Source organism: Ornithorhynchus anatinus, chromosome X1, assembly GCF_004115215.2.
Source record: "Ornithorhynchus anatinus isolate Pmale09 chromosome X1, mOrnAna1.pri.v4, whole genome shotgun sequence".
NCBI classification, from domain to species: domain Eukaryota; kingdom Metazoa; phylum Chordata; class Mammalia; order Monotremata; family Ornithorhynchidae; genus Ornithorhynchus; species Ornithorhynchus anatinus.
The window spans coordinates 110,436,369-110,455,749 of record NC_041749.1 but is presented as its reverse complement, the minus strand read 5'-3'; the positions used below and the strand labels follow the sequence as shown (position 1 = coordinate 110,455,749).

At 60.2% G+C, this 19,381-nt stretch overlaps 2 protein-coding genes across 9 annotated transcripts; one reads left to right on the top strand and one right to left on the bottom strand.

Annotated features, from left to right (window-relative positions):
* Nucleotides 1-9: 9 nt before the first annotated feature.
* PCP2 (Purkinje cell protein 2) lies at nucleotides 10-11,248 on the bottom strand. Of its 7 annotated transcripts, XM_029051569.1 has the most exons (9): nucleotides 11,100-11,248; nucleotides 10,294-10,482; nucleotides 9,624-10,196; nucleotides 5,564-5,645; nucleotides 5,315-5,404; nucleotides 2,396-2,525; nucleotides 1,885-2,015; nucleotides 1,480-1,534; nucleotides 1,114-1,262 (listed from the first exon to the last, which is right to left on the bottom strand). In XM_029051569.1, the coding sequence occupies exons 3-9, from the start codon at nucleotides 10,175-10,177 to the stop codon at nucleotides 1,138-1,140; spliced, it is 1,167 nt and encodes a 388-aa protein (XP_028907402.1). In that variant the 5' UTR covers nucleotides 10,178-10,196; nucleotides 10,294-10,482; nucleotides 11,100-11,248; the 3' UTR covers nucleotides 1,114-1,137. The 7 variants fall into 7 exon arrangements, with proteins under 7 accessions (XP_028907406.1, XP_028907402.1, XP_028907401.1 ...); XM_029051568.1 differs by lacking the exon at nucleotides 10,294-10,482; XM_029051571.1 differs by lacking the exon at nucleotides 10,294-10,482 and having other exon boundaries at nucleotides 1,114-1,219.
* STXBP2 (syntaxin binding protein 2) lies at nucleotides 9,332-19,054 on the top strand. 2 transcript variants are annotated; one of them, XM_029051566.2, is made up of 19 exons: nucleotides 9,332-9,482; nucleotides 11,014-11,063; nucleotides 11,781-11,862; nucleotides 12,104-12,180; nucleotides 12,507-12,585; nucleotides 12,749-12,852; nucleotides 13,002-13,150; nucleotides 13,382-13,466; nucleotides 13,577-13,707; nucleotides 14,691-14,798; nucleotides 15,000-15,057; nucleotides 15,181-15,246; nucleotides 15,371-15,451; nucleotides 15,680-15,818; nucleotides 16,072-16,187; nucleotides 16,780-16,875; nucleotides 17,206-17,291; nucleotides 18,602-18,759; nucleotides 18,910-19,054. In XM_029051566.2, exons 1-19 carry the CDS (start codon nucleotides 9,371-9,373, stop codon nucleotides 18,993-18,995), a joined length of 1,863 nt encoding a protein of 620 aa, XP_028907399.1. In that variant the 5' UTR covers nucleotides 9,332-9,370; the 3' UTR covers nucleotides 18,996-19,054. The 2 variants fall into 2 exon arrangements, with proteins under 2 accessions (XP_028907399.1, XP_028907400.1); XM_029051567.2 differs by lacking the exons at nucleotides 9,332-9,482; nucleotides 11,014-11,063 and adding an exon at nucleotides 11,404-11,588.
* The last annotated feature ends 327 nt before the right edge of the window (nucleotides 19,055-19,381 follow it).

Here is a 19,381-nt window from a genome sequence, read left to right as displayed (position 1 = left end):
CCCTCGGCAGAGGGAGAGGGAGGGGCCGGGTGCCAGAGTCCTCTCGACTTCAGGGCCCAGAGGCTTGGGGGTCGGAGCTGCTGTTCCTCTTGGAGGCGCAGGTAGAAGGGTGCCTGTAGTCTGTTGGGGGCTGGGGCCTGTGTCCCCCACTGTCCTGCAGGGACAAAGTGGGAGCATCGGCTTCGGGGAGGGGTTGGGGTGGGTCGCAGGGCGACGCAGGGGACTTCCAGCCGGGATGTCTCAGGGCTGTGGCAGGCGGAGAGGGCTTGACTGGAGACGTAGATTGGGGCTGTCGTCTCCTCCCCCAGATCCTCCTCTCCCTCTTTCTCACTCTCTCCTTTGCGTGGAGAGTAGTTGAGGGGAAGGGTTGGAGGGGTTCCGCTAAGCTCCACCTTTCCCCTGCTTCTGTCTGAACTTTGGAATCCCGGCTTGACCTCCAGGATGGCCCAGAGGCTCAGTGGCTGTCTGACTCCTCCTGTCCCTTAGAGAGGGGTCAAGGGGACTGGTTTAGGATCTCAGAGGTGGTGGAGGGGGTCGGATGACACCCTGTGGGTTGTTGTGGCTGGTGGGGGCGGGCTCAGCTCCCTGTCATTCGGGGTCCCGTTCCACTGGTGGAATTTTAGCCAACACTGCTCCCCCTTCCTCCTCTCCCTGCCAACCTCCCCGTCACCACTTAACGGGGAAACCATCTTAGGGTCAAACTTGGGGAGCAGAAGGGAGCCTCTGGTTCTGGGTTTTCGCTCGGGATCGGGAACATCTGAGAGAGGGACCCCAGGGAGGAGACCAACGCAGGCCGGGGAGCGAACGGGCAGGGGGCTGGGCCACGCTAGCAAGGAAGGAGGATGAACGGGACGTTCTGGCTGGTAGCCCAGGTGTTCTGGTGCCCCCGGGTTTCCCTCTGTTCTCAGCCCGGCCCTACCCCGCTTCCAGGAGACCTCATGAGACTACGCTGTCCACCTGGCTGGCTTGTTCTCCCTCCACCAGGGCTTCTGCATCAGACTCGACCTGCCTTCCCCCACCCCCTTCCCCATCCCGTGGTTCCCAGTCTTCCTGGAGACCATGGGGCGGAGACCATGGGGCAGACCCCTTGCCACAGACAAACGGACAGCCAGGTACACAGCAAAGGAAGGGCTGAATTTATTCAGTTTGATGGAGCTGCGGCTCTGGAGTTACTGGAGATGGGAACCAGAGTGGTCCTCTGCTCGGCGGCCCCTCATTTCTGCAGGAGGAAGAGGGCGGGACGGGAAGGCCGGGGTCAGGTTCTGGAACGCACAGAGGTCCAGGTGGCTCTGGGATATGCGGCTCCGGGGCCCCTGCCCCTCCCGCTCCAGCCCATCCCCACTTCTCTCAGAATCCTGGCGGCCTTCCGGGAACACCGGCCACTGCCAGGACCCGGGAGAGCTGCCTGCCCGTCCCCACCCAGCCCCCGTGGAGTTCGGGGCCCCACGGCGACTCCGTCTGACCTGCCGTCCCCCTTACCCGCTTGGCTTAGCTGCATTTGCGATGAGGGGGAGGTGTCTGATTCCGAGGCCCTCTGGGGGAGAAGAGGAGGATCAGCCCCCCCCCCCCCCCCCAGAGCTCCCACGTTGGGGCTTTGTGAGGGCGGCTGCTGACAGCCCCTGCCCATTCCTTCCCCGCTCGCCCCTCCGGCCCTGCGCCCCTCTGCTCACCCCGACCGTCTGGCTGCAGTGACCCCCAGGACCCACCAGGGGGCCTCGCAGGAAGCCACTTGACCTCGTAGGACTGGAACCTGACCCAGCTCCCACCAACGGTCCGCATCAACACCCCTGCCCCTGCCCCTCCCTCTCCCTCCAGCCGTGTTCCTCGGGCCCCGGGTAGCCCCTGGACCCGCCCTCAAAGCCCAGGCTAAACCCCTCTCCTTACCCTGTCTTCACCGGGCCGGAAGCCGGGCAGGTAGGAGACGCTGACTCGCTGGTCATCCATGCGATGGCCCTGGGTGTGGGCCAACATATCCATCAGGTTGTCCATCTCCGGAGCGGGCCCGGGGCCGTCCTCTGGGGCGGAGACACGGGCACCGGGGGTCAGCCCACAGGAAGGGATTCGGCCGTAGCCAGCCAGGCCTGCCCCTGGCTGGGACTCTGGGCTTCACCCCGCCCCGGCAGGGGCGGGGGATTGAACGGAGAGGTCTGAGCTTCTGGGTCCTGGGGACTCCTGGGTCCCACCTGCCGCTCGAAGAGGGGGATCGGTGCCCCGTCCCCAGCTGGCGTCAGGTTGAGTTGGGATCGGGAGGTGGCTCTCCAGGGGCCTGGCGGTGGCCAGTGTTCCCAGAAGACCTCCAGGACTCTGGTGAGGGAGCAGGGTCCCCGTGACCAGGCCCTAGGTGGCCTGCTCTGGGGTTCTCTGCCCGAGGCTGGGCGGGACCGGGAGCACTCACGGTTGGGGGGATTGGCTCCCGAGGTTCGTTGGTCCGGCCTGGTCCGAAGGGCGCAACGCTGCTCTTCCATCCTCCCACCCTGTACGTGGCTCAGCAGATTGAAGAATCCCTCTTGCTCTGGGGTGCCTGCCTGGAGGGGGTGGGGGAAGGGGGTCAGGGACTATCCACACCCTGGGCAACCAGCTCTGCCCTTCCCCCAGAAAGAGGCTGAAGCCTTTGGGCACCCAGCTTCTGCCCCTCGACCTTACCCCTTGGCCTTCGGTTTAGCAGCAGCGTCAGCCAACTCTTTCCCCCTGCCCCTTTAAGCCCTTCCCCACCCCAACTTACCTTCCTTGGTCTCCTCTGAGCGCCCTGCCCCTATCCCCACCCCCATACACAGAGTTTCCATTCCCTTGATCTCTCCAGTCTCTCCCCTGCCTCCCTCTCCCAGTTGGGCCATGGAGACCCATCCCCACCCAGACTTCCCAGAGCAGCCCCTGACCTTCCTCCCCATCACTCTCACCATGGTTCAGGATGCGGGGGACAGAACTCAGCTGCCTGAGCGGTGGACAGCAAGGAGCTGGTAATCTGACTGACTGTGGGAATTGGGTCGGCTCCCTACTCTCAACCCTCCCAAGGCCCCCCAGAGACCCGGCCAAGAAGTAGATTGCGGCCACGTGGCAGCTGGCTCTGGGGAGAGACTGCTGCTACTGCCAAGAATACCCTGAATTGAGGGCAGAGGAGGGACTCCTCATGGGGGGCATTTGAGGGTCACTCGGCAGCTAAGCCCCGCTGCTCACCCTGTCTCCTTCCCTCTGGTGAGGGAGTAGGGTCCCCGTGACCAGGCCCTAGGTGGCCTGCTCTGGGGTTCTCTGCCCGAGGGATCCGTGGCCCAGGTCGCCCCACGTGGGGCTCCTTCCTGGTCTCCCCAGCCCCCTCGCCCTGTCCCGGGCTGGGGCGGCCACCTCATCCTCGGCTCTCTTCCCTGGGGTTCTGGCCTCAGGGTTGAAGGGAGCCAATTCATTGGCTTGCCTGGTCAAAATTTCAATTCCTTGAGGCTTCCTAGTGCTTAAGAGATCACTCGGGACCAAGCAGCTGGGCCAAGGCAGGAGGTGGGCTCGCCCTTCCCCTCCTCAGCCCCTCACAGCCCCAGCCTCCTCCCCAGGCCAGGGATTCCTAGGTCCCTTACTTACCCCACTGGAAGGATTTGAACCCGAGTCCTTCCCCTCCTCCTTCTCCAGCTCAGCCATCACATCAGAACACCCCCACCCAATTCTCGCAGTGGATCCCTGACTCTAGCTGCTCCCCAGCCTCCTGATCCCTGAGCTCCACCCCTCAGGTCTTCCACCACAGGCTCCCGATGAGCCTCGCTCCCTGGCTACCAGTCCCCCATCCCTCCACTCCAGGGGCCGGAATGGGGCTTTTAAAGGTGCGGCAGACCCTGGAATTCCCTACCGCCTGCGCTGCCTCCACCCCCGCAGCCCCAAATCCATATTTCCAGCCCGGCAGGCTGTGGGTCTAGCCCCATCTGGTCCCTCTGTAGCCTAAGCTCCATAAAGATTATCCCGGATGATTGTTTTTGGAAAATGACTTTGGGTGTGAGGAGACGGTGAGTGGAGGGGGCAATCCAGCCCCCTTGGCCTTACTATTACGGGCTCTCGTTATATCCCGGCTAGACTACTGTGTCAGCCTTCTCTCTGACCTCCCTTCCTCCTCTCTCGCCCCGCTCCGGTCTACTCTTCACTCCGCCGCCCGGCTCATCTTCCTGCAGAAACGATCTGGGCATGTCACTCCCCTTCTTAAACAACTCCAGTGGTTGCCTATCGACCTCCGCTCCAAACAAAAACTCCTCACTCTAGGCTTCAAGGCTCTCCATCACCTTGCCCCTTCCTACCTCTCCTCCCTTCTCTCTTTCTACCGCCCACCCCGCACGCTCCGCTCCTCTGCAGCCCACCTCCTCGCCGTCCCTCGGTCTCGCCTATCCCGCCGTCGACCCCTGGGTCACGTCCTCCCGCGGTCCTGGAACGCACTCCCTCCTCACCTCCGCCAAACTGATTCTCTTTCCCTCTTCAAAACCTTACTTAAAAATCACCTCCTCCTAGAGGCGTTCCCAGACTGAGCTCCTCTTCCCCCTCTACTCCCTCTGCCATCCCCCCTTTACCTCTCCGCAGCTAAAGCCTCATTTTCCCCTTTCCCTCTGCTCCTCCACCTCTCCCTTCCCATCCCCACAGCACTGTACTCGTCCGCTCAACTGTATATATTTTCGTTACCCTATTTATTTTGTTAATGAATTGTACATCGCCTTGATTCTATTTATTTGCCATTGTTTTTACGAGATGTTCTTCCCCTTGACGCTGTTTAGTGCCATTGTTCTTGTCTGTCCGTCTCCCCCGATTAGACTGTAAGCCCGTCAAACGGCAGGGACTGTCTCTATCTGTTGCCGACTTGTTCATCCCAAGCGCTTAGTACAGTGCTCTGCACATAGTAAGCGCTCAATAAATACTATTGAATGAATGAATGAATGAATGTCCCTGTGGTTTCGGCCCGCAACTCCCAGATCCCAGAGCCTTGGCTCAGACCTCTGTAGCCCCTTCAGCCTGAGCCGGGCCCCCTTGTTCCTCCCGGTCCGGCCCAAGCCTCCTCGGGCTATCTTCACCGCTGGCTCAATCCAGTCAGCACTGCAGGGGGCCAAGCCCTCCTCTCCAGCTGTAGCACTTGGATTGACCCTCCTGGGGGGAGAAGAGGCTGCCGCCCACTCGGTCAGCCGCCAGTGGCTGGACCCTCCCCAGACCCGTCACCCAACCCGGACTCCCAACCCAAACTCCAGGTCTTCGGGCCCCATTCCGCCCCCGGCCCTGATCACTGACTCCGGATTGACCCTTTCCTCTACCTTCACCCCTCTTCTCAGACGGAACATCGGGGTCTCTGCCGTCAACTTACTGAGAGTTGAGAAGGCCGGGCGGGGGCGGGGGCGGGGGCAGCGTAGCGCCGTTCTACTTCAGGATTCTCCAGGTAGGTGGTGGGCAGTACCTTATAAGGGGAAGTCAGGAGGGTGAGTGCATGAACAAAACAGAGCCTTTGAGGCGGGGGGCCTAGAGCCCTCCTGCAGGAGAGAGATCACTCAGTCTTCACCCTTTCCTCCCCAGTCGTCCCCTCTCTCCTCACCCTGAGGATCTGAGAAGCCAGTACCTGGAGGCCTATAGCATCAGTAGGTCGGGACCAGGCGGGCATTATGACCTGACGTCTGGATGGTGGCACCCGCAGCTCAGGTCTGTGGGGAAGAGAGTGGATCACTGGAATCTTCTCTGGAAGGCGAGACTCTCTCTTGCCATCCATCCCCAAGGAACTGGCCAGACGCACAACTCCTCCTTCCTCCTCCTCATCACCCACCCAAGAGAGCCTGCCGCTAGCTCCCTTCCTCACTGAGGGCCACCAGTCTGGAAACGCTGGTCAAACCGGTATTGATCGGCTGTCTCCTTGGCAATGTTCTGGGCTTCGGGGTCCCCCGGGGGGAGGGAGGGGTGAAGCAGCTCCTGGGGCTCATTCCCCCCAGCCCCGAGCTTTCTTCCAGCCCAAGCGCTGGGGTCAGTTACCATGACAATGGTCCTGAGGGGCTGATCTTGGGGTGAGGGAGTAGGAGGAGGCCCCGTTGCCTTCAAAATCAGAGCCGAGAGGCCCCATCCCACTCCCAAGTCAGTCCCCTCATTCTCCCAGACTGGACCCAGGAAGTCCTGCCTCTCCCGGCTTCCCCCAGTCCTCCGCAGATGGCCAAGTCCTGAAGTAGGTAAACGGGACAGACCGCAGCAATGAGTGAGTGAGGGCTCACGGTGGGGTGGGAAGGAGAAATGGACCCATTTCCTGTCCTGTCCCCCCACCTTCCTCCTTTAAGCGACTGTGTCCAGTAGTCATTAGCCCAGGGGCCTGCAATTACGAGATGAGGTTTAATTTGGGGTGATCAGATGACAGAAATCCTAACAGCTTTCTCCCTGACTCTTAGGCTCTTAGCTGCATTACCAGTTGCATAATTTTAAAGCCCAGTTAAAAACGCTTTTTTTTTTTTTACTGGGAGCAGTAGCCATCTTCTCCCCTTGGCTTTCCCGTTTTTCTGGATTGGAAAGAGAACCCAGGTGTCCTGTTTTCAGCTAATAATAATCATTGCGGTATTTGTTAAGTGCTCACTCTGTGCCAAGCACTGTACTAAGCGCTGGGGTGGATATAAGCAAATTGGGTTGAACCCAGTCCCTGTCCCACGTGGGGCTCACAGAGAAGTGACTCGCCCAAGGTCACACAGCAGACACGTGGCGGAGCCAGGAGTAGAACCCACGACTTTCTGACTCCCAGGCCCGGGCTCTGTCCGCTATGCCATGCTGCTTCTACTGTGGCCCCTAGCTCCCAACATCTGGGTGTCCTTCGAGAACCCTAGGTCCCTCATCCACCCCTCTCAACCAGAATCCACAGCTGTTCTGGCTACCAGGAAAGGACAGGAACCCAGTGTGTGCCACTGGTGAAGGTGGAGGGCAAGGAGAGAGAGAAAAAAAACATTCAATCTGGGGTTTATGGAGTGCTTACTGTGTGCTGAGCACCGTATTAGGCACTTGGGAGAGTACAGTAAACGATCCCTGCCCACAAGGAGTTTATAATCTAGAGGACTGTACATGTGCTAAGGAGGAATGGCACAAGAGCTGGTAAATGCCTCCAAATTGGAACTCTCCACACCTCAGTCACACCCGGAGGGAAGGGACACTGAGGTGGGAAGCTTTATTTTGAGTGTGAGGCTCAAGTTATCGGGTCCTTGGGGGTAAAAAGAGTCAGGGCTCTTGAAGGTGAAGAGCCCGAGGTTCCCCATCTTCACTGTGAATTCGGGGATGAAAAAGGTGCCAGAGGTGGGGAGAGGCAGAGCGGAGAACAGCATGGGGCCTGGGAATCAGAGGACCTGGGCTCCAATCCCAGTTCTGCGGCTTGTTTGCCGCGTGGCCTTGGACAAGTCACTTCGCTTCTCCGTGTGCCTTGGTTTCCTCAACTAGTCAGTCAACCGTAGTTACTGAACGTTTACCGTGCGCAGAGCACTGTACTAAGCGCCTGGGAGAGTACCCTATAACAATAAACAGGCACACTCCCTACCCCACAACGATCTTACAGTCTAGAGGGGGAGACAGACATTAATATAAATAAATCACGGATATGTACGGAAGTGTCGTGGGGCTGAGGGGAAGGGTGGGGGGCGGGAATGAACAAAAGGAACAGGTGAGGGCGTTGATGCAGAAGAGGAAAGGAGGGCCTGGTCAGGGAAGGCCACTTGGCAGATTCGATACCCGTTCTCCCTCCTACTTTGGGTGGGAGCCCCATGTGGGACAGGGACCGTGTCCAACCTGATTAGGGAAGCAGCGAGGCTCAGTGGAAAGAGCCCGGGCTTGGGAGTCAGAGGTCATGGGTTCGAATCCCGACTCTGCCACTTAGCTGTGTGACTTTGGGCAAGTCACTTAACTTCTCTGGGCCTCAGTTACCTCATCTGTCAAGTGGGGATTAACTGTGAGCCTCACGTGGGACAACCTGATGACCCTGTATCTACCCCAGCAATTAGAACAGTGCTCTGCACATAGTAAGCTCTTAACAAACACTAACATTATTATTAGCTTCTATCCACCCCAGCGCTTCGAACGCAAATAACCATCGGAATCACGGTGCGGAGAGCGAGGGTGCAGCCTGGCTTAGTGGAAAGAACCCCGTTTGGGGATTCGGACTTCGTGGGTTCCGATCCCTGCACCGCACTTATCAGCTGGGTGACGTTGGGCAAGTCGCTTCGCTTCCCTGCGCCTCAGTTACCTCGTGTAAAATGGGGATGAAGATTGAGCCCCGCACGTGGGACCACCCGATTCCCTTCTATCCACCCCAGCGCTTAGAACAGTGCTTGGCACACACTAAGCGCTTAACAAACACCAGCATCATCATCATTATTACCCCAGTGCTTGGCACACACTAAGCGCTTAGCCCCCGTCATCCCCCTGCCCCTTCTAGACTGTGAGCCCGTTGTGGCCAGGGATGGTCTCCGTGGCCGAATCGTACCTCCCACGCGCTTGGTCCAGTGCTCTGCACGCAGTAAGCGCTCGATAAATACGAGGGAGGAACGAACGGGCAAGTGACGCCACTTGTCAGCTGTGTGACTGTGGGCCAGTCACTTCACTTCTCTGTGCCTCAGTTACCTCGTCTGTAAAACGGGGATTGACTGTGAGCCTCACGTGGGACAACCTGATGACCCTGTATGTCCCCCAGCGCTTAGAACAGTGCTCTGCACAGAGTAAGCGCTTAACAAATACCAACATAAGCAGCGTGGTTCAGTGGCAAGAGCCCGGGCTTGGGAGTCAGAGGTCATGGGTTCGAATCCCAGCTCTGCCACTTGTCAGCTGTGTGACTGTGGGCAAGTCACTTCACTTCTCTGTGCCTCAGTTCCCTCATCTGTAAAACGGGGATTGACTGTGAGCCTCCCGTGGGACAACCCGATGACCCTGTATCTCCCCCAGCGTTTAGAACAGTGCTCTGCACATAGTAAGCGCTTAACAAATACCAACGTTATTATTCTCTGTGCCTCATCTGTCAAATGGGGATGAAGACTGAGCCCCACGCGTGGGACCACCCGATTTCTCGGCCACTTGTCAGCTGGGTGACTTTGGGCAAGTCACTTCACTTCTCGGCGCCTCAGTGACCTCATCTGTCAAATGGGGATTAAGATTGGGAGCCCCACGTGGGACAACCTGATTCCCCTGTGTCTACCCCAGCGCTCAGAACAGTGTTCGGCACATAGTAAGCGCTTAACAAATACCAACATTATTATTATTATTATTATCCGCCCCAGCGCTTAGAACAGTGCTTGGCCGGGGGGGGGGGGGGGGAGGAGGGGCGTGGATAATGGCTGGGCGGGGCTCGGGGCGTGGAACGGGCCGAGGGGAAAGCCGACGGAAGGTTTGAAAACGTCGCCGAGGGGCGGGACGGACCGCAAACATGACGAGCAGAAAGATCTCCGCCTCTAAATACTCGGACCCAGACGCGGAAGTGGGGTCGGGGGCCCGGAGGAAGATGGCGCCTTCGGGGCTGAAGGCGGTGGTGGGGGAGAGTGAGTGCCGGGCCCGGCCTGGGCCGCCGCTGGGCGGGGAGGACGGCGGGGAGGTCCGGGGCCGGTGGGGTGGGGGTGGGGGGTCGGGTGCCTCCGTTTCCCTGCCCCCCCCCCCCCCGCGCGGTCCCGTCGCCGACTCACCCCCAAGGCGGCAGTGGGTAGCAGATCCTCGGCAGCTCCATCAGCCTGGGTGTGAGGCTCGTCCCGTGCCCCCTTTGGCGAGGGGGGAGCGTCGTCGCCGGGCGGCCGCAGTACCAGTGGCGGGGGAGGGGCTGGGGCGGCTGGTCGGGCTTCGATTCATCCTCCTCCTCTTGGGGGAGGCCGCCGCCGCCGGGAGCCGGAGCGGCCTTGGCCCCCCGTCTCGAAGGCGGGCAGCGGGCCCCGGTCCCCCGGCCCCGGCCCCGGCCGCCCGGCTCGCGGAGGGACGGGAGGGTTTGGCCGCGGCCGGCCGCTCCCTGCCGGCCCCTCCCCTGCTGCCGGACGGGAGTGATAACGGGGGCCGAGGGCGGCGGCGGGCGAATCGGCGAGGCGGGCCAACGGCGCCCCGAGATGGAAAGGGGCCCGAGGGAGGGGAGCGCGGCCGAGTTGGTTTGCTGGCCGGGATTGGGCGGGGGGTGATAACTTACGAGGCTCCTGGGGAGAAATCTATACACCCAAAGGGGGACTGGGCTTTTCCTCCCCCCCCTGGTGTTCATGGCGCCTCAACGAAGCCACCTGAGGTCACGGGAAGAAAGGAGTGGGATATTACGACGGCACGGGGGTTGAGGAGGCTCCGCGGCCCCCTCGCCGACGCCCCCCGCCCCCATCTTACCATTTTCATCTGGGCACCGCAACGGGAAAGCGACTTCTCCCGACCCTTCCTCCCCGCCCCCTCCTCCCCGGGCGCTTCTCTCTGCGAAGCCAAGCCTCCCGGGTCCGGGGCCCGAGGCCCGAAAACCGTCCCCGAGGGGGATCGGGCAGGGGAGGGCCGTGGGGAGTGACTCGGTGCTTCCCTTTCGGCCTGGGGGAGGAGGAAGCGGAAGGGCCTCAGACCGCTTTGCCGCTCGAGCCCCGCCACTCCCCAGAGGCCGTCGTGGTTTTCGTCCCCCTAGGGGGGACGGGGGCGTCAGGGGCAGAAAGAGTCGGTCGTACTTAGGGAGCGCTTACTGCGTTGCAGAGGACTGCACTCAGCGCTTGGGAGAGTACCATACAAGAGTCACGTTCCCTGCCCACAAGGAGCTTACGGTCTAGAGGAGAGAGAGCCCGGGAGATCCTTCTCTCCCAAAGCACGCCCGTACCCGCGTGGGGGTCCCCGAGGGTCCCGCCTCCCGGTCTCTGGCTCTGAGGGATGGGCCTCGTAGCCCGGCCACCTGGTCGCTCTCTTTCTCCCGCCCCCTTCCCCTGGGGTTGGAGACTAGGCCGCACCCCCTCGAGCCCCCCTCAAGGGGACGGATGGATGAGGAGCCCAGGGTCTCGCGGTGAAGGTGGGGGACCCCGATCTCTCCTCCCCCCCCCCGACCCCCACCTCGCCCATCTTCTTCCTTGTTTCCAGAGATCCTGAGTGGGGTCATCAGGAGCGTCAAGAAGGATGGAGAGTGGAAGGTAGGGGATCCCAAGAGGACCCTGGGAGAGAAATACCTGGCTCTCCTCCCTCTGGATCTGGGCCGGACGTAGCTGGGGGACGGTTCAGTGTGGGGCTCTGATTCTTCTAGTCAGTCTGGGTCCTGATGGGCGAGCATCGTGCTCCACCCCTGACCAGGTCCTCTGGCCTCAGGACTGTCCCCCACTCCCCCCCCCCCCCACCAGAGTGCGGGCACTCTATGATGTCAAGGGTCTTTGTTGCGTGGGGGAGGCGGGGGGAGCAGACCTTTTGTGCCCTCATTCCAGCCCCCGCTCACCACCTGGGCCCCCTTCCCCCCCTCCCCCCATTTGACCTTTTGAGCCAGAGAATGTGAGAGGGGATTTGAGCAAGATGCCAGGGCCACACTGAGTCACTGTTTTTATTTGGGCTCTGAGCTTCCTACCCTTCCGCCCACTTTGGGGCCAGAGTCCTAGAATGAGGTTGAATGGGACATCTGGTTTCCATGGCTGCACCTGTCAGAGACTCGGATCAGATGAGGCGGCCAGGTCTGGGAAGCCTAGGCTTTTTCCCAGTTTGACCTTTGTCTGGATGGGATGGAGGGCTGAGCTGCGGGGGCGGAGAGTTGGGGTTTCATGGCTCTAGGTCACACTGCCCCGCCACCAACCTGAGGGACTGGGTTAGAATCCGGGAGGCAGCCTGGGAGCCAGATCATCAGGACGTGTCTGTTGTGCCTGCAGGTGCTCATCATGGACCATCCCAGCATGCGGATCCTGTCCTCTTGCTGCAAGATGTCGGACATTCTGGCTGAGGGCATCACCAGTGAGTGCGCCCCTTAGCACGGGCCCCGGCCTCCCAGGGTCTCCCTTTTATGGTGGGAGCAGGAGTTTCCCAGAGGTCAACTCCCACCCCTTTCTCAACTTTAACCCTAGTTCTAACCCCACAAGATGTCCAGATCAGGGGTCTCATCCCCTTCTGAGCTCCAGGTGCCTGGCTTCCTTGGCCTGGGAGGGAATTGGCTTCTCCTCCCAATGTCCATCCACCTGTCCCTCCCTCCTCACAGTCGTTGAAGACATCAACAAGCGACGGGAGCCCATCCCCAGCTTGGAGGCCATCTACCTGTTGAACCCTTGTGAGAAGGTGAGGGAGTGGCTGTGGGGGCGAAGGAGGGGGTGGGACCGCCTAGTGGATAGAGCAAGGACCTGAGTTCTAATCCTGGCTCTGCCACTTGTCTGCTGTGTGACCTTGGGCAAGTCATTTCACTGTGCCTCAGTCACCTCATCTATGAAACGGGGATTAAGGCTGTGAGCCCCGTGTGGGACAGGGGCTGCGTCCAACCTGCTAATCTTGTGACTACCCCGGTGCTTCCTACAGTGCCTGGCACATAGTAGGTGCTTAAATGCAATTAAAAAATAAATAAATAAAAAGAATGTTGAAAGAAATCCACCCTCCTTCTCCTCTTCCAGTCAGTCCGGGCCCTGATCAATGACTTCAGGGGGATCCCTACGTATACATACAAGGCTGCCCATGTCTTCTTCACCGACAGTGAGTAGTGACTCCTGGGGAAGGGGAGGACAGGGCCAGGGAAGTTGGGATGATGAAGAGATGAGGATCAGGGGTAGGGTAGGTGTTGGGTCGGGGAGGAAGGTGGAGACTCCCATCCTGAGCCCTGCCCCTTCTCCCTCCGCTCTCTCCCTGCCTCCTCCAGCCTGCCCCGATCCCCTCTTCAATGAGCTGGGCCGCTCCCGGCTGGCAAAGGCTATCAAGACGCTGAAGGAAATCCATGTGGCTTTCCTGCCCTATGAGGCCCAGGTGGGAACCGGGGAGGGTCTGGAGGGCGGCCCGAGGTGGGGACTGGCCGGCGGGGGGAAGGGGGTTGTGGATTGGGGGTAGGGGCGGAATTATGGGGCCTGGGGGAGGCAGGATCTCCTGGTTCTCAGTTACTGCTCCCTCCCCTCCAGGTGTATTCACTGGACGCCCCCGAGAGCAACTACAACCTATTCTGCCCATTCCGGCTTGAGGAGCGAGGGCCGCAGCTGGAGGCTCTGGCCGAGCAGATCGCCACACTTTGCGCCACCTTGCGCGAGTACCCGGCCATCCGTTATCGCAAGTGAGGCTCCGCCCCCTCCCGCCCGCCGTCCGCCTCTGCCCGTCTCCGTCCATCTTCTCCTCCTCCTCCAGTCTCCTCACCAGCCCTCCCGCCCCGCCATGGGAGAGTCGGACTTCCCTCCGAAAAGGCAAACTCTGCTCCTCCTGTCCCCCCCCGACCTTTGGTCTCCGTTCAGTGGGGCCACTTGGGTTCTTTTGAGGGCTCTCTGTTCAGTGTCCCCGCTCCCCCCAGGGGCCCCGATGGCACCAGTCAACTTGCCCACGCCGTCCTGGCCAAACTGAACGCCTTTAAGGCCGACAACCCGAGCATGGGTGAGGTGAGAGCTGGACCGCCGGGACCTGGGGACGGAGGGAGGGGATGGGTTGGGGTGGAGGGGGAGGGGGGATGGAGGGGAAGCTGTTTGCCGGTGGCTCTTCTCCCCTGCAGGGGCCAGAGAAGATGCGCTCCCAGTTGCTGATCGTGGACCGCGGTTATGACCCAGTGTCACCCTTGCTGCACGAGCTCAGCTTCCAGGCCATGGCCTATGACCTGCTCGAAATCCAGCAGGACACCTACAAGTGGGTGGGGCTGGGATCCGGGAAGGGAGGAGGGGTTGAGGACCATTGGCCTAACAGTGGTATTTATTGAGCGCCTACCGTATGCCGAGCACTGTACCGAGCGCTTGGGAGAGCACAGTTGAGAACGAGGAGAGCACAGTTGAGGACGAGGCACTGGCCCCTCCCTCAAGGAGCTTACATTCTGACGGGGAAGACTGACAGACACGAGCCGTTTCGAAATCAGTGGAGGAAGAGATAGTAACGGTGTTATGGCAGCTGAGAGCGGAAACAAGAAAGGATAGAGAAGTGTAAGTTCACTGAAGCTGGGAATGTGCAGAAGTGCCGAGGGCAGCTGGGAAGGTAGAGTGCTAAGTTGGGGAAGGCCTCCTGGAGGAGGCAGGGCTTTGAAGATGGGAGAACAGGGGTCTGGTATATGGAAACGGGGAGGGCATGTGCAAGGGGGTAGAGGTGGGGAAGTCGAGAGCGAAGCACGGTGAGGCTTGCTTGAAAGGCTTGAAGAGCGTGAGCCCATGTGGATTGGGAGAAAGGGGGGTGGGAAAGTCAAGGTGGGAGCCTACTTAATAACGATTAATAATTACGGTACTTGTTAAGTGCTTATTATGTGCCAAGCACTGTTTTAAGTGCCGGGGTAGATACAGATTAATCAGGTTGGACACAATACCTGTTCCTCATGGGGCTCCCACCCTGAGATGTGGGGGAGGGAATGGGCAATCTTTTTGGAGGTTTTTTGAGGAGAGAGGTGCATGGGACAACAATTTAGAAAAGTGATCTGGGCAGCAGAAGGACTGCTGGACTGGAGAGAGGAGAGGCCGGTGTGGAAGCTGTCTCCGGGGTCCGGAATGGATCTGAGAAACACTTGAGGCAGCATTGGGCAACAGCCTCAGTGTGAGAGTTGAGAGCGAGGGCTCAAGCATAATGGCAAGGGGTGCTAGATCTTGTATCCTTTAACTCCTCTTCCCCCACCCCCTTCACCACCTGGCCAGGTATGAGACAACGGGGCTGAGTGATTCACGGGAGAAAGCCGTGCTCCTGGACGAGGATGACGAGCTCTGGCTGGAGCTGAGGCACATGCACATTGCGGACGTCTCCAAGTAAGGAGATTGCCCCGCCCCCTCTGACCTCCTCTTGCCCAGTACTCCCCTTCACTGGGCTGGACCTCTTGCTTGGCCTGCCTACCCTGTCTCCTTTGCCCCAAGGCCTCTGGTCTGTCTGTCTCTGGGCCCCTTTTTCTCCCTCCCCCACAGGGGGCCTGTCTGGAGCCTGTGCTCCAGCCTTGGCTCCCTCCCGGACAGGAAGGTGACAGAGTTGCTGAAGACTTTCTGTGAGAGCAAGCGGCTGACCACGGACAAGGTGTGAGGATGTGGCCGGCTGGGGTGGTGAGGGAGGGGGATGGGTGGGTGTGTGTGTGTGTGTGAGAGAGAGAGAGTGGGGGGAGCACGGCAGGTCCTCAGTGCCCCCTTCATGCATCCCCAGGCCAACATCAAGGACCTGTCCCAGATCTTGAAGAAAATGCCTCAGTATCAGAAGGAGCTGAGCAAGGTGAGGGGCAGCTGGGCTTCCCCATGCTGCGTGTGACCCCGTGTGTCCTGTCTCCCGGGTCCCAGTCTGGTCCTGAACGCCCCAGTCCCCTGACCGCTCTCTCTCCTTCCCTCCTGCTCCCCAGTACTCAACACATCTGCACCTGGCTGAAGACTGCATGAAACACTTTAAGGGGACGGTGGAGAAGCTGTGCAGCGTGGAGCAGGTCGGGGCTCTGGATGCTCAGTTCTCGGGGCGGGAGAGGGAAGGATCCTGGGGTCCTGAACTGGGAGACTGAGAGGAGAGGGAGAGAGTGGGCATCCCCAACAGTGGTACAGGCCCTCCCCAAATTGTGGCACAACCCTGCTGGGGCAGTCGTCGGTCAGAGGACTAAGGGGAATGGCCCCATCCTCCCCCCACGGAGTTTGGGACCACGCTCCTCGCCCGCTTCCAGGACTTAGCGCTGGGCACGGACGCAGAGGGAGAGAAGATCAAGGACGCCATGAAGCTGATTGTGCCCGTGCTGCTGGACCCCGGGGTCCCGGCCTACAGCAAGATCCGCATCCTGCTGCTCTACGTTTTGCACAAGAATGGTACCGGGATCGGGGGGTGGCGGGCCGTGGGGGAGGCCTCCCTCCTGCCCATCCACACCGATGGCTTCTCCTCCCCCCGGCCAGACCCCAACCACATGGACTTTCCTAGTCCTGACCCCTCTCTGAGCTGCAGCTCCGTTCCGCTCCCTGCTGGAGAAGGCGTTTCTCGGCCCAGGGGGTTGGGAGGTGTCTGGTGCTTGTGTGTGTTGCGGGGGAGGAGTGTCCGTCCCTCCATCTGTCCGTCTGTCCCTAGGGGTGAGCGAGGAGAACCTGACTAAGCTGATCCAGCATGCCAACGTGCAGGCTTACAGCGGCCTCATCCGCAACCTGGAGCAGCTGGGGGTCATTGTCACCTCCCACTCTGCCGGGGTATGGGGGTGGGGAGGGTCCAGGATCTGGGGTGGGGGGCAGGGGGAGGCGAGCAACCCCCCAGAGGACAGGAGGGTGGCCCGGCCAGCCCTCGGAGCCCGATGCCTGGAGGGCAGGGAGCTGGAACAGTGAGTTCCTGGGCCGTGAGGACAGATGGAAGGGGCTGGGGACTGGGGCCGGAGAGAGGCCCGAGGGGTAAGGTAAGGGAACTGAGCAGCCCAGAGGCCACTGAGACAGGCAAGGATACTGCTTGTGACCACTCCCCCCTCTTTTCCCCCTTTCCCACCCCCCCCCAAGTCTGGGGGAAGGGGAGTCCCAGCGGTTCCTGACACCCCCCCCCGGGCAGCCAGGTTCGGGTGGCAGGCCCTGCTCCCTCCTGCATCCTCTTCGCTCTGGTCCCCAACCTCCGTGTCCCCTTTCGTCGTCGTCATCTGCTCTGTCTCTGGGCTCAGCCTCTTCCTCTCTCCCTCCCTCCTTCTTCCTGCCAGCTGCCCTGATGTCCCCAGGTAGGTTTTTCTGACTCCAAAATGTTTGTCCTTCCGCTTCCCCCAACAAGCCCCACTGACCGCGACCCTGTCTTTCCACCTCTCAGGTCTCTGAGGTCTCGAATAAATGGGAGCGGAAGGAGCGAATGGAATCCACCTATCAGCTGTCCCGCTGGACACCCGTCATTAAGGATGTGATGGAGGTGAGGTGGAGGGCAAAGTGGGAGAGCAGGGACAGGGCCACGGGGGACTTTTCTACCCCAGCCAGAATCCCCCTCCAAAATCCTAATCCAATCAAACCCCGCTCCGGCTGTCCTGTCCCCGCTTTCCTCGGTCGGAGGATTAAGAACCAATCCCTCGTTAGAGGGCATTGAATTGGCATCCCACTTTGCAGAGGCTGCAGCAGAGAGTGCCCAGGTCCCTCCTCTCCCTGGGGGTGGGGAGACGGGAAACGGTAGGCGGGGGAGATTGCCGGGTTCTAGAAAATGCCCCCTCCGCCCCCACCTCGTTGGCCCATCCTTCCCCTTTCCCAGGACGCCGTGGAGGATAAACTGGACCGGAGACTGTGGCCCTTTGTGTCCGACCCAGCCCCGATAGCCAGCACCCAGACAGCCGTCAGGTGAGGACACGGGGTGACAGCCGGGAATGGAGGCGCGTGAGGAACTGGCCCTCTGTCGAGCCCCTGCCGTAGGCAAGGCACCGCACTGAGCCCTTGGGTCAGTGCGCCTGAAGCGGAAGACACCGTCTCTGCCCCGTACGGTCCAAACAGACAAATCGCCGGGGTCAGAGGAGGAGCAAGGAGGGAGCAGCAGCCTGAATGTGTCAGTACCAGAGAGCTGAATGTGTATCTGTACCATTGGACATACGTATATATCAAGCACTCAGTGGTATTGCCCGAGCGCTTACCCTGTGCAGAGCACTGTGCCAAGCTCCTGGAGAAGACAACCTAGTAGAAACAATCCCTGGCCACAGAGAGCCTACAGTCTACGGGGGGGAGATAGACCTGAAAGTAAGTTAGATGTGTGCGTGTGTACGTGTATGCTGAGGATGGGCCTAGGTATATAAATGCTCAGGTTGGTGTTGGGGACTGATTCAGGAAGATTTATCAGAGGGGGCTGTGAAGATGAGAGAGATTGTGTTTCGATGGATTTGTGTGGGGAAGGAGGACCAGGCGGGGGGAGCGGCCTGAGCGAGGGCTGGGAGGTGGGAAAGGGGAAAGCGCGGCATCCGGTCAGGAGAGATTGAGAGGAACGAAGAGGGTGAGCAACCTGGGGAGTAGTGGGTGAAGAGAGCCGACACAGAAGATGGAGAGAGCCGATGCTGAGATTTGAAGCCGACGGTCAGGAGTTTCTGCTTGGAAGGGAAGGAAATCAAATCAGTCGTATTTATTGAGCGCTTACTGCTTGCGGGGCACTGTACTAAGCCCTTGGAAAATGGGGGTGGGAGGGCGTTGGAGGCTTTTGAGAGGGGAGACCGGGGTGGAGCCAAGTGGTAGGGAAGTGATCCAGGCAGCGAAGTGTGGACTAGAGGTGGGGGGGAGGGAGGGAGGAGGGCGATCCAGGAGTCCGACAGCGAGATGACAAGAGCTTGAACCGGGATGGAGAGGAAGGGGTAGATCTGGAGGAGGAACTCGCAAGGTTTAGCAGTTAACTGGATGGGAGGGCTGAAGGGTGGTGGAGAGTCAGGGACAGCCCCAAGCTCGCAGGCTTCAGGCATGGGAGTGGTGGTGTGATGGACTGAGACAGGACGGTTAAGGGGCGAGAAGGTGAGATGTTCCATTGCAGACGTATTGAGGTTTAAGGTAGCGGTGGGCTAGTGGAGGTGGAGGCGTCCTAGGGGCAAGAAGAAATGTGAGATTCAGGGGTGGGGGCGCAGACTGCCAAGAGGGAGGCAGCATTCCCAGCTGATCTTCCGCACCTCTCCACACAGTGCTCGGTTTGGCCACTGGCACAGGCACAAGGCAGGGGTGGAATCCCGGGGTGGACCTCGCCTCATCGTCTATGTGATCGGAGGGGTGACCATGTCCGAGATGCGCACGGCCTATGAGGTCACCCACGCCACTGAAGGCAAATGGGAAGTGCTGATCGGTGAGTGCCGTGAGAAGGTGCCGGGTTCACTAGGAGGACTCAGGAAACGGGGGTGGCAGGAAGCCAGGGTTGTGGGAGGGAGAGCAGAGCCGGCCCAAGAGCAGGCAGGCTGGTTGGGGGTGTTCTATCCCTCCCTGTTTCCCTTTTCAGGCTCCTCCCACATCCTCACTCCCACCCGCTTCCTGGAAGATCTCAAGAGTCTGGACCAGAAAGCGGAAGACCTCGTGCTGTCTTGAACCTGCCCGTGCAGCCCCCCCCCCCCCCCCCGCTGCAATAAATGCCCCCCTGGACTCTCTTTTGGGCCTCCCTTTGCCCTGGCCCCTTCGCCCATCTCCAGCAGGATGCCCCTCATTACCAACCCGTGTCAGTCCACTTTCCATCCCTGCAAACTAAAACCACACTGCTGCCTTCTCCAGGCTTGGCGTGGCAACCTAGTGCCACCTCCTTCATAAGCCCTTGGAACCCAAGGTGATAGATGAGCTGCTTGGTTGGGTGTGGGAGGGGCTTGAACCTCTAAATTTGAACTCTGCTTCTCTTCCATTGCTCCCCATAGTTCTACCTCAGAATGGCACATAGCTCCATCCCCTTCCCTTGATGTGTGTGTGTGTTTGGTGGGGGAGGG